At 47.4% G+C, this 13,467-nt stretch overlaps 4 protein-coding genes across 4 annotated transcripts; 2 read left to right on the top strand and 2 right to left on the bottom strand.

The window, feature by feature from the left end:
* Positions 1–27: 27 nt before the first annotated feature.
* Positions 28–2,995, bottom strand: I303_103392 (uncharacterized protein; the record flags this gene model as incomplete). The annotated part of the gene is made up of 11 exons (XM_018406738.1): positions 28–400; positions 501–629; positions 709–1,139; positions 1,215–1,298; positions 1,346–1,491; positions 1,579–1,780; positions 1,860–2,103; positions 2,183–2,358; positions 2,427–2,588; positions 2,660–2,914; positions 2,993–2,995. 11 exons carry the CDS (start codon positions 2,993–2,995, stop codon positions 28–30), a joined length of 2,205 nt encoding a protein of 734 aa, XP_018263546.1.
* A 3,444-nt stretch (positions 2,996–6,439) lies between these two features.
* On the top strand, positions 6,440–8,910 carry I303_103391 (uncharacterized protein; the record flags this gene model as incomplete). The annotated part of the gene is made up of 6 exons (XM_018406737.1): positions 6,440–7,023; positions 7,079–7,084; positions 7,157–7,178; positions 7,245–7,367; positions 7,417–7,492; positions 7,553–8,910. 6 exons carry the CDS (start codon positions 6,440–6,442, stop codon positions 8,908–8,910), a joined length of 2,169 nt encoding a protein of 722 aa, XP_018263545.1.
* Positions 8,911–9,599: 689 nt separating this feature from the next.
* On the top strand, positions 9,600–11,400 carry I303_103390 (uncharacterized protein; the record flags this gene model as incomplete). The annotated part of the gene is made up of 5 exons (XM_018406736.1): positions 9,600–9,760; positions 9,901–10,150; positions 10,315–10,794; positions 10,945–11,108; positions 11,289–11,400. 5 exons carry the CDS (start codon positions 9,600–9,602, stop codon positions 11,398–11,400), a joined length of 1,167 nt encoding a protein of 388 aa, XP_018263544.1.
* A 240-nt stretch (positions 11,401–11,640) lies between these two features.
* Positions 11,641–13,439, bottom strand: I303_103389 (uncharacterized protein; the record flags this gene model as incomplete). Its single annotated transcript, XM_018406735.1, has 8 exons — positions 11,641–11,703; positions 11,784–11,905; positions 12,216–12,439; positions 12,586–12,681; positions 12,747–12,772; positions 12,836–12,942; positions 13,072–13,185; positions 13,418–13,439. 8 exons carry the CDS (start codon positions 13,437–13,439, stop codon positions 11,641–11,643), a joined length of 774 nt encoding a protein of 257 aa, XP_018263543.1.
* Between the last annotated feature and the right edge of the window lie 28 nt (positions 13,440–13,467).

Below are 13,467 nucleotides of genomic sequence, written 5' to 3'. Positions count from 1 at the left end.
AGATATACTTTTTCTATACACTGAACACTAAACACCAATACGCTGTACGACCTTCTTCATACCCGTGAACTTGATCGTCTCCCGCTTCTCCATGACGTACAAACACCTCTCCAAGGCATGTTGCGAATACCCTTGACCGCTGACAAACTCCCTCACTAAGGATTGATACGATGTAGTCCATCCAATCGGTAATCTCCTCTTTAGCTCTTTTTCAATCTTATCAATCTCTTCGTTCAATTCAGTCCGCGATAGTCCCTCGATACCCGATCCGATCGAGACGGCATTCATAGTTGAGAACTTGAATAATCTGATTGATTCTTCTACGTGGTGCGGCAGGACTCGAGGGGAGAGCGTTATCTTAGCTAGGGATTCGGATATGCGGATGATGGCTTCCAATTGACTAATAAAGATGCGATTCAAAGTCAGAAGAGTCAGTCGATTCTTCGAGTCTCCAATGTCTTTGCCATCTTGTCCTGAAGTGACTGTCCGCCTCGACTCACCGGACGGTAATCGGGATGGAACTTCGTTCGTCGTTATCCCTTTCCACCTGCGCGACTTCTTTCCTCAACCCGACGAAATGCGAAGACAGCATTTCCGAGGCTTCCGCACTCAATCTCGGTGCACATCGCCTTTACAATAATTCCAATAATCAGCATCGACTCCCTCAAAACTCAAAATGGGACTCGGGCTAGATGAAGGTCTACTTACGATTTGCAATACGAAACGTATCTCTTCATTTTTTCAATATCGATCTCACCGACAGCCTCATTCTCATTCTGTCTGTTCATGTGAATATTCATGACGTGTTTGGCAATCGTACGATCCCTCAATTCGTTATGTTCATCCTTCACAATGAAGATCATATCGAAACGCGAAAGAATGGTAGTTTGAAAATCGATGTTTTCTCCGGGCGACTTCATATCGTCATACCGACCAAATACGGGGTTTGCAGCTGCCAGTACCGAAGTCCTGGAGTTTAAGATCGTCGTGATTCCCGCTTTCGCAATGGAAATGGTCTGTTGTTCCATTGCTTCGTGGATCGCCACTCTGTCTTCGTCTCGCATTTTGTCGAACTCGTCAATGCACACCACACCGCCGTCGGCAAGTACCATCGCTCCTCCTTCCAGGTAGAACTCTCGCTGTAAGGCATGAAATGGCGCAATCAGCTGAGTGTGGGGATACAGAAGGTGATATCAACGTTGATTTAGACTTACGGAAACAGGATCACGCTGAACTGAAGCTGTCAAACCCGCAGCCGAAGAACCTTTTCCAGAAGTGTATACCGAAACAGGCGATACCTGTCAAAGAAGTCAGCTTGCAGTCCAACTCGGACATCAAAGCTCACCTTCTCGACGAATTTCAGTAATTGCGATTTAGCAGTACCAGGATCACCCAGAAGTAGCACGTTGATATCCCCTCGCAGCCTCATGCCATCGGGGAGGATCTTCTTGCTTCCACCCATCAACAAGCATGTGACAGCCTTCTTGATATCTGATGAGCATCAAAGAGTATCAGCAAACAAGCAGGTGATGATTGAGATGCATTGAGCCGATCCGGAAGGGGAATCTGCGTGCTCACCGACATTGCCATAGATACTCGGTGCCACACTATTAGCGAACCTTTCGTACAATCCCTCACTCCTTGCGAGTTGCTGGAATTCTTCCTCTTCTTCAGGCGAGAAAACCCTTGAGCCGGGCGATGAAGCTAGAGAAGTGTCTAGCTCTATCCCCAAGACTCGCAAATATGGTTGACGAAGTGCAGGTGCTCCAGAGGTCTTAGCCTGCCACCAGATGCGCGAAACCATCAGCTGACGGTATTCACACTTCCATACTACAGGTTTTTTTGGGTGCGACACTCACGTTCTTGTTTGATGGCGCAAAGGTAGAGTATATACCAGTAGCGATAATTCTTGATCCAGGTACGACCCGTCCAGTCAAATACCTCTCGGCGTGCAACATCATATGTCTAGGTAATTCACCAACAGGGACCATGTCGGGCGCTTCTTGAAGTTTGATAGTTTGTTGGTCGACAAATCGACATCTATCATGTAAGATGACATAGGGATCCAAAGGGCAATCTTTAGGTTGGCCTTGGGGCGCGGGACTAGTCAAATTATATTCGCGGTCAGAAACTCATGAAATTTGGAGGTAAATGGCAGAAAGAGTGAGAAAGCAGTACTCACGCATCACAACGTCTTGGCAAAGAAGCTCGTTCTCCACCGAGCGTACTAGGCACCTTGACATTTTTGACTGATCTACAGCCTTTACATTGTAAATGCAGTTCTGTCGCTCTAGACGAGAGTTGAGAAGCGTTGATGACGATACCAGGTAATCGGACGAGGGTGGTAAGGGTATTTGCCTGGTACACAACGTCAGCATGATGAAATCTATCAGCTTTATTTAGGTTGAAAATGGTATTCAACTTACATTGAGCTCTCTGAATTGTAAGAGGTTCATTCCACTCCTAATTGTAACTTGCATATCCGGGACAGACTCGACGGCAGCTGTACTTGATTGACCTTGAGTTTGTGTCTGGTCATTGGTCGGATGAAGGAGTTGTCTTGCCAGACGGAGTAGAGCCGATTCAAGCTATTTTCGTCCCATGATCAGTCAGACAACCGTTACTATGTAAGAAGTAAGTGCGGAGACAGACGGCTTACAAGAGGTATCATTTCACCTGGTTGCTGTTGTATCTTCTGTGCCAGCTCATTGTTCCACGCTATCATATCCTGCAAATCAACTTCGAGAGTGTGGTGATGTAACAACAGTGCTGATCGTAAGGCATCTCTGTAGGTGAATTGACCGTTTATCCTGAATCCACTGAGGAAGTCGAAGAAGAGCTTCTCGATCTCTGAGTGACTGTTTTGTTGGGACTCTCCTTGGAGGACACCGACCGTCCATATTCGCCCTTGTTCCTAAGCAAATTATGGACCGAAGTCAGTATTCATCGAAACCGAAGGAACAGGTTGTGCAGGAAACGCAGGTAGACTCACCATATTGACAGATGTTTACTACAGGCGTACGAAGCTCCTGTGTTGCAGCAGCCAGGCAGGCACAAATGTTTGGGATGGCTGGCTCAGCTGTAGACGGTGATCTGAGAGGGAAGATTCGATTAAGCAAGATAACAATTTGAGAAGAGGTTATCAGATCGATTGAGGAGATAATGAGAACATGAGCAAACGCGTCTTTCATTTCAGGTTTTTGGCATCTCGCGACGCGACAAGGGTGGCTGAGCGTGAGATGCTAAATTCGCTCCCCATTTAAGAGGTCACCACTCGCACTGATTATTCCCCACTTTCCTCCACTCGGTTTGACCTGGATATCACTCGTTGCCTCGTTTTCATCAACTCCTCATGTATTCTGTGCGATCAAATTGGAGTATGCATTCACTCAAAGCCATATAGCTTTCACCATATTGTCATTATCTGAACTTCTCGCTGGACGGCGCATATCGGACTTCGACGGCTTTATGATCGACGTTCCTTGCAAGTGAATGTACTTAATGTGCACTGATGGAATATGCGGACCCTCCTTTGGTCACTAACTCACACACAAATACGTACTACTAGTACGAGTAGACTACGCCCTCACCTCAACACGTTGCTCAGACCATCATCATCATCATCATCATAAATCAATAATGGTCGTCTCGGTATACTCTCTGCGCTCGATGACCTCGCTAGCCGGTCACTGCTCCGTCTACCCGCAAGCCCGTCTCCGTCCGATATGTGATCTGAAAAGACGGTACCTTTCAAAGGGGACTGATTAGCAATGAGGATGAGGATGAGGATGAGGATGAGGATGATCTGAGACATTTCGGTTGCACGTTACACAACAGCACACTCCGGCTAGTCTCAACTCGACCGGAATTGGGTGGTCATTCCTTCATTCGATCAATGAGGGATCCGGTGTGATATCACAGTGCAACGCTTCAAACCGATTCCTCCAGTCTGCACGATAACAACACTGTATCCAAGCATAAGGAGTGGTTAATGGAATGGAATGATGCCGAAACATGGAGTTGAGCCCGCCAATCGATTTTGCCGAAAGGTCAAAAACCAAATATCGACATAAGCGAATATCTGAAATACCAAATCGCAACACCACAAATTTGGCATGATGTGCTCAAACCCCTGTTCCTTCGAGGTCGAGCGATCAATTCATCTATTCAACCATCTGTATACCTTCATACGCCCCTTCCCCTGTCCGCGATACCCGCATCACAACTTGGTACCTTACCTCGGCGCTCCACCGGCTGCCCCATAAACCGCCCTTCCCATTCGCAGCGGCTCACGAAAAGGGCTTTTTACCATTTTGGGCTCGTCTTGGCTCGTTCGGAAAGACACGGACGCAGACGCGTATCAATGTTCCGGCCGGCGGTAATCGTCTAACTAGCTAGGCCCAACTCCATTTTGACCCTCATTCGTTGCGACAAAATCAAAGTGGCCCGATGTGGGGCGGCAAAAGGGAAAGAGGACGGAGGATAAATATCGCCATAAGGTTCAAGGGATACACCCAATTCCAGCCGGAGGTTTCTTTGGTGGACTCGAACCGCAATATTACGATCAAAGTGGGGAGGAGGTTTTTTCGCCAGTGCATACGTACTGTATAATCCAGCGCACAGTCGATGTTTAGTGGAATACCAAATATTTTGGTTCGTAATCATTCCGAATCATCGAAGGAATTACAGATTAACGCTTCAAGATTATATCATCAACCTCTTTAGGTGTACACTAATTCACTTGCCGGGCCCATACATCCCCTTCTCCGCTCAAACAGGACTGAAAACACAACATTCTGAGGGTACGCCCAAGTGGTAAAACAGCGCCCCGCTCATACAATAGTCTTGGATACTCTTACTAATGACTCATGAAATATCGCTGATCTGATCTGACTAATGATGAATTGCTTAATCGGGTCATTGATTATTGATCAAACTTGCGGTTATGCCTTACGTCTGTGTTATCTATCTGAAAAGGGTAAATCTGACTCAGGGCGATCAGATCAATCGCAAAACACAGGCCAAGCTCAAGCGAAAGGAGGGTGTTCAACAGGTCCTTTGCTTCAAAGAAAGAGAAATAGTGTCATTGACGAGGCAATGAAATTGATGGTACGTTAACGTTACTTGACTACTGTATCATACAGTAACACATAAACATGCCGATCAATCCATCGATGCAGATTGGAGCAGCATTCGAGCTCAAATGCATCGATCAAGGCGGATCATCCATTAGATTTTGACATTGATACACGCTGACGATGACGAACGAGGCAGTAACCGATATATTTCAAGGGGTAAAAGAGTGTACTTTACACAGAGATCACATCAAAAGTAATCCACTAAATATACTATCGACCATCAACCATCAAAATATTACATCAACCGCAACCGCTCAAATCCTATACGAGCCCATGCGGGGTACAGTGTCATCGGTGAATTAACGTTACGGTATTGTCATTGTCATTATCATTTTCATGTAAGCCAAAATCACGAAATTGTATATTAGCCACGACTTTTCAGAAAACTCTTTCACACTTTTCCCTTTTTCTTCTTCTTGAGCGACTGTGCTCTTCATTACATTACCCTTCATCTCCCTGCCATCTCCTCGAGTCCTTCTTGACATGAAACGCAGCCTCAAGTTACCTTGATCCCAACCATCACTAAAATACAATATCAATGAATCAGGATTGGCCACCCTTTTTCACCCGTTCGACCCTCCCTTTGTCTTCCCCATCCTGCCATTGGCTTGACGTTACTTGCCTGTCCTTTGATTTGACGACTCCTACTAATTGACTGTCAATCTCTCGTCATCATCCCCGGAATCTAGAATCCAGCTTCGGTCAAGCATCAAAACTCTATCAGGGAAAAGATTGATCTGCTTCAAGTGGTACGGTCTTGGCCGGCAGGTCTGTTGCGCCTGAAGAGGTCGGTCAAGGCTGCCTGCGCTGCTTGGTCCGCGGTTTCGGTATAACGTAAGACTCGACTGTGTGAGTATCTCGATCCACTCATACTCGTCGCTGCCTCCTTTATACTTTGATACTTCCTTTCATCTACAGTACGCTACTTCAAGCTTCACCTTGAGGAACAGGTATTCGTCCGGCCCATCGATTCTTTCCCACCCACTTGCACACTCGTTTCTTCTTTTATTCATACTTCTTCTTCTTCGCTCTGTAGTATAATACCATCTCAAGGAATGCCTTTATTCTGAGATCCTGATCTAGTTCCATACTTCCTCCATCCAATCTTCTGTCTGACGAGCTAAGTTATCATTGACTGATACAGCTTTACTCACTGCCGGCACTATCGAGCAACTCGATTTAGACTTGAGGCGAGAAGTATCATAACATCAGTGAGTTCGCAAGCTTCCGTACTTTTCTGATACATCATCGTTCGACTGTTATACAACGCGCTGATGATCTCATTTAGGCTGCAGTTCAACATGGCTTCTCCGACATCATGTCTACCGCCCGGACCGAGAGAACCAGATTTCGTCGGACTCCCTAATTCCAATCACGGAGGGTTTCCTTCCATCAATCCGTTCTTCCGAAACCGCTCAATGTCAGACAGTAATTGGGATGTGCGAGCACCGTTGTCCCAGTCCAGACCATATGTCTCACCGGATCCATCTCCATTGGAAGATCGATTTGATCAACAGCAGCAGCAAAATCGAGATCAAATTCAGAGTCAGAGTCAGACCAGCATATCGCCCATCTCGCCAAACGGACCAGAGACCATGCCGTTGCCAATGACCATACCTCTGCCAAGGGAAGGTCCTTATCATCTACCGATCTTACAAGGCCGACCACCCTCAGGAACGATGTTGCAACCTAGATATTTCATGAATACTCCTCAAGCTCCGCCCGCTCCTGCACCGGCTCGGCCAATGCCTTTCTGGCAACAAGAGCAGGGAAACGACCCGTGGTTCAATCCAATCATGCTGCCGCAGACCAACAAGTCGCGCAGCTCGAAGAAGGAGAAGAAGATCGAGGGGAAACAACCGACTTTCTTGACTAGGCTGTTTGGGTAAGTGACAGACTCAGATTACATAATCGGGCCAAGCTAATAATGTCTACCATAGTATCTTGTGAGCTGATCCTTCCTTGCTATTGGGATGCTTCGACAATACACAGGTGCTGATGACGCTCGCTGTTCAAAGGGAGCAGGAAGAGTACCAACATGTGAGTATGGGCCGTCTTCGTGAGATGTGAATTGTTCAACTGTTCAACAGCTGAACCATTGTGTAGATTATCAGATGGGACGAGACTGGCGAAGCTATCATCATTGAGAACCCTGAAGAGCTAGCAGAGAAGATCCTGCCGGTCATTTATCGCCAAAGCAGATTCGCAAGCTTCTCGCGGCAATTGAATGTAAGCTTAAATCGCTATCAGTCGAAGCAACTGCTGACGATAATCGCAGATCTACGGATTCAATCGCAAATTGAGCTTGCGTCATGTCGAAAGAGGTATCTGCGATCCAGACGCTAGTACTTGGTGTGAGTTTACCCTGCTCAGTATCATGTATAAGATTAGTGGTGGTTGATAATCATCTTCAGCTCACCCATTCTTGAACAAGTATTCCAGTAAAGCTGAAATTCTGGGTTTCAAACGGCGCGTACCTCCCCGGCCTACTCAGGCTCAGAAACGACGGATGAGTTTGCAAGACGAAGGTCGATCACCTACATCATCCGAACAGAGTTTGGACTTCCATTCGCCACCTGATGCTTACCATCACCACCTTTTACCTGACGTGGACGAGGAGAGCCAATCACACTTCACCCATCCAAGGGGTCCATTCCAGTCTCATGAGTTCCACTCAACAACTTTTCAAGCTCCGCGCCCAGAATACTTTGCCTATCAATCGCATTCTCCGCCCGCTCACGAATTCGATTACTCGAGTCCATCAGGTCATCTGGAACGCTCATCGATGGCTCGCCAGACATCGTTCAACGCGCATGATAGGGGATTGTTCAGGATAGAACCGCCGTCCATGTTCGCAGATCGAGGTCAATCCTTTGGTGGTCCACAATCCGCACCACCCGTGTCTCAATCCTTTCCCGTCCCGATCAAGGTCACACAGCAGCATGTTCGCACGCGCAGTGTACAAGGTGAACCTCCTTCAGCGATGTTATATTCACCCTTGTCCCCTTACAACACTGCTTCTTGGCTCAGTGGCGAAGTGCCTGAACCTCAAATGAAGAAGGAAGAAAGCATCAGCCCAACATCTCTTCCTCCGCGCGAGCTCCATAGTCTTGGGTCATCTCAGTCAATCTTCGGCCATGAGGATCACCCAAAAAGCGGTCATCTGGATTTCTTCTCAAGCAATATGAATAGCAGAGGATTCGACAGCTCTCCACAGTCAGTGCCAAACGATTTCGGCTCAAGCGATTCTTTGCATTTACCACAGATCCAGGGTCAAAGTGCCGACCAGAATCCGCCGCTGCTAGGATGGAGGAACAATTCCAGCGACGTCAACAACATGCACACTCAGTCATTTTCAGCTTTGTCGCCTCAATCCCCAAGCACAATCTCGCCCGGGGTTTCCCAGGGCTATACGTTTCCAATCAAATCGGAATTTTCTCAAGCTCAACCGCAGTCCAGATCACAATACACTCCACCGGTGGTATCCAAGCCATTAGCTTTTACACCCACAAAGCCGGAAAGACGTATGACTATGCCGTTCACGCCTTATAGTCCCAGGAACAAACCCGCTATTCTGAACGGAAGTAGTCTGCGGACCATATCTAGCCGACGCGGCTCACCTGCACTCATTCAAGGCCTTGGATTGAGATTCAACGATGATGACGACAAAGAACGAGATGAGGATCATGAAGCCCTCCCCAGCGCCAGTATCAATTTTGAGGAAAAGCATCCTTTTGAGGGGATTTTAGGAGGCGAGGAAATCGGTAGTTAGCGAGAAGACGGTCTAGGTGAGACAATAACGTGCATCTCCCCAACAGTCACTATCGCGTAGCTGACCCAGCACTTCGGACCCTAGATTTCCATTTGACAGCGATCTCGACTGTCGGCACTGATGATACTGTGTAGCAGTTTGACGAGATTGCGTGCAAAGGGAATATGAGTATGTATATCTCTGTACAGTATATCTGTCTTATACGCATTATCCTTCAATTCTGGAAATCAGGCAAGGACTGTCTCGTCAGACGAGAATCGCCAGTCTGAGCGTGCATGTCATCCGTGGTGCATACAAGTATTTTGCTCGGATGGAAGGATCGGACCACTCGGAGATCAGGAAACAGGTAGTGGAAAAAGAAAATCAGAATAAGGGGGTCTGTTACGAAACCACACGATGTGATACGATACGATACGATGCGTAGCTTATGATATGATATAACTCGGTATGCTCTTGATCAATCAACATGCTTGTGTCCGACCTCATCTGATCGCCCGGTACCTGCCTGGAGTCCAACCTGAACTGTTGACCGCTTCTTGCTTGTTTTAGTCCACAAGCGCCACTTCGCGGGCGTGCGGTGGAGGCTGTCCATCTTCGAGTGTTTGTGCGTTTCTCACCTTGTTCGCAATTAAGCGCAACCTGCTTCCTCCTTGAGTCTTTCTGAGGAGTAAGGCATCTGGGCAGTTGAGATGCTACCGCCTGCATTACCATCGACTTCGAAAGGCGAGCAACAACGGATCCGCCATACACTCGGAGGGACCAGGAGGAACGCAAACGGCAATGGAAACGGAATGATACATCCTGATGATGCGATCCGACAAACAGACGACGATGCTTCTTCATCCCGAGCGTGAGTCGTCCTGGAAGAAGCGAGGAGCTTTCATACTTTCTGACTTTGTGCCCACTACCTGATGTCCTGTCATGAAAAGAGAGCGGGAACTGGAGAATAAAACGCTGATTGGTGTGGGTTACGCTTGCTTCTTATCGCAGCTCAGCAATCTCACTAGGATACCTCTCAGACCCCTTCTCTTCGTTACTATACAAACCAACCCTGACGCCTGGCTCTGGTTCGGGCCCGAGTGGTACGCGCAAGCCCCCCTTGATCAACATCGGTACACACCACCGCACTATAGGGATAGATACACTTGTCGATAGTTTCTTACGCAGTGGGAGCGACGTAGAGGGGAAGCAGGTGGTCTCGTTAGGTGCAGGAAGCGATACGAGGTTTTGGAGGTTGATGGTGAGTTATGTCAATTGGATTGGATACCCAGGTGCACCTCACTCCTTCGGCACCAACGATCAACTCAAGAACCCGTATATGTGGATCGCATCCACTTCTATCTATATCACGCAAAGATTGAAGTGAAGTGTGATCCGCTGTTGATCTCAATTTCATCTTGACAGTCCCGTTCGAAACCACCGAACATCTCTAAATACGTAGAGATCGATTTCCCTCACCTGACATCCCCAAAGGCACATCGTATATCCCGTTCGAAGAAACTGCAAACCCCTCTCACCTCATCAAGCTCAAACTCTGCTGCATCTTCGGTGTCTAGGGACGCAAGTACGCCTAGTGTGCCGTATAAGATCTCGCAAGGAGGTACTCGTCTAGATTCCAGCGTCTACACACTCTTACCACTTGACTTACGGCCCACCTCTGCGCAATCTATCAAAGCCCTCCTGGATGAAACACTCTTACCTCTTCTTAATCCGGATTTACCGACGTTATTTCTGGCGGAATGCTTGTTCCCTTACATGCCTTCGCAGGACAGTCAAGGTATAATAAACTGGTTCGGGGGGACATTCGACCGATGCGTGGGGGTGGTATATGAGATGAGTGGGCTGGACGATGCGTTTGGGAGAGTGATGAAGAGGAATTTAGCTGTGAGTGGGTTCATCACCATGAATGCTTACACCTGCTCAGAAAAACTACAAAAAACTACCCTGGTCACCTCACTTGGATGAATCAAGTCGAGTACACTGAGCTCCGACTTTCTCGATAACAAGCTAATTCTACAGAAATGCTTTTGGCAGTCTCGAAACCTCTCTATACCTGGCTCAGAACCTTTCCCGACCCCACAATCACAGGCCGATCGATTCCTCGATCCCAGCTTAGGCCAAGGTGTATTCGCTCAGAGCGGAGTCAAGACGTTATGGCAAGTTAGAGAGACAGTCATACACCCAGAGGAATTGCAGCGGTAAGTCGCCTTGATTCTGACTTCTTACATCTTGACTTAATATGATCTCCCACAACATGACACTGTATCCCATATCATCGGGAGACGGTCTCCTTATGATACGTCGTTGATCTGCCCTGCGTCTTAGAGTTCCCAAAGTGCGGAAGGAGATAGGACTGATTCCTTATGTGCGCTGCTTAGCATTTCGAAACTCGAGATACTAGACGAGATCGAAGAGCTCAAATTGGTACTTGACCATTATGTCATAGCATGGGGGATCAAAGGCGAGGGTATGCAGAATGTCGGTATATGATATACGATAAATATAATCACACGGATCAGCTTTTTATCTTGAAACTGAGCTTGAAACAATCAATCCTCATCGCCGCTCGCCTGGCAGAAGTACTGTACATTGTATAATCGTATAAGATGCATGGTAATACCGTCATTATGCCCGCAGCAACCCCCCAAAGGAGAGAAGAAAGAAAACGTCATATACGCATATAATTCTCCTGAGGCTCAGCGCAAAAGTCAGAATCGAGAGAGTGGCTGACTAAAAAGTCTCTTCTTCCTCAATATGTTGAGGTTCGTCACCTTGACCTTCGCCTTCCGGGACCTACCAACAACGACAAGGCTAGTTAGCGGATTGCTGGAAGCCGTATTTCCATATCATTGTACAGAAGTGACTAGACTCACTTCGAATCCTTCAATTGTAGCATACAGGATTTCTTGGATCTTGGCCATCACGTCTGACTCTTCTTGCGTTATCCCCTCTACGGCCGTTCGTTCTTGTACGATGACCTCAATATTACGGAGTTCTAGTGACGGATCAGAAAAACAATCAATATTTGCTCAACGTCCTCATCTTAAACGTCATGCTTCTATGGCAAACAGCTACCCCTTATCCCCGTTGCGATTCGTCTCGTTCAATTTCATTTCTACTGGTGATCCGGTCGCTCCTGACCCGTAGACTTTTCTCGCCTTGCATCCTCTACTTGCATTCCGACCTATTCACCCACTCAAGCTTCGCATGCCCCCTTGACGCCTTGACCAATTCCGCACCGGACCACCACACGTCGCTTGGGATTTAGGAGAGATAGATGACAGACAAAGGCAATTTGGACTCACTATCAAAGTAAAAGTCCCTCTCTTTCAGCAAGCTCTCACTATGGGCCTCGATCTCCGCTACTCGAGCTTGCATCTGTGCGACCTGAGCTGCGCTGGCCGAAGACATCGATACTTGCCGACTCCCACCAGCAGCTATGCCTGCTCCAGGTCGAGAGTATGCCGCGCGTGCTGAAGAAGAGGCTGTACGGGATGTGGGTGGTGGTGCTGACATGATTGTTCCGCCACTAGGAAAACATTCTTTTCAGTCAGTCATGCTCTTCTACCTCTGAGCATATAAGCACCGAGAGAAAGGTGATAACATAAATACAAATGATCCAGCTGAACCGGAGTCCTTGTAGACAAAGTGACTCGTAGCTCAGGGGAAACTCACGCTCGTCCTTGTGCATCATAAGCTATCCCACCGCTATTCGTGTCCCAGAACTTCTTCATCCATTGCAAGAATTCAAGATTATCTTGCATTTTGCATCTGTGTAGAAACACAGATCGACATTGGTCTTCACGGTCATCGAAAGACGGGGTTGGCACACTCACTTGGAAAGCTTGTCTACGGGTATCGGCTAAAACAAACACCTCACATCAGCTTAAGCCACCTTCGTTGCGAAGGAATACTCTAAGCTGACCTTTTCGATCCTATGGACGTTGAAAGCTTTTTGAAGAATTTTGAAATTATCCAAGTACTCGTATTCCATCTTGGCGTTGAATTTCACTTTACTCATCGGTAGATCGCCTACCCACATCCCCGGAAATAGTAACAGAGCAAAGCAAAGCAGAGCAGATAAAGGCAGATCAGCATACATTACATACCGTTTCTCACAGTCTCAATCTTCCAGCCAATAGAATTTTCAAGGCAACGTACCATAGATCGAATCTATAATTTGACAATATACCGACCCCGTCCCGCATTGTTCCACCTTGGTGATTGTTAACGGTTCCAATAATTCATTCAACCACGCTAAGAGTTCACCTCGGGCTGAAATGGTAGGAATACAGGCAGGTGTCAGCTCAGCTGCACCCGTATACACTCTTGCGGTCCGATGAGAGGGACAGCCGATCTACACATCATGTATGGAGATTGCTGATTTGTGGTTAATTGGATTGGTCATTCTCAAGTCGAGAAACAATCAAGCCGGATTGTTCGCTCATTCGCCCCGTCCATCCCTACGAGGTATCTAGCATAAGCGCGCGCGGATAGGGGGACTCACATTCTCCTACGTAGACGGACATCGTGATAAAATGACTTGTGGGTCGTCAA

Source organism: Kwoniella dejecticola, chromosome 4, assembly GCF_000512565.2.
Source record: "Kwoniella dejecticola CBS 10117 chromosome 4, complete sequence".
Taxonomy (NCBI): domain Eukaryota; kingdom Fungi; phylum Basidiomycota; class Tremellomycetes; order Tremellales; family Cryptococcaceae; genus Kwoniella; species Kwoniella dejecticola.
The sequence above is the reverse complement of the archived record's forward strand: the minus strand, read 5'-3'. Positions and strand labels throughout refer to the sequence as shown.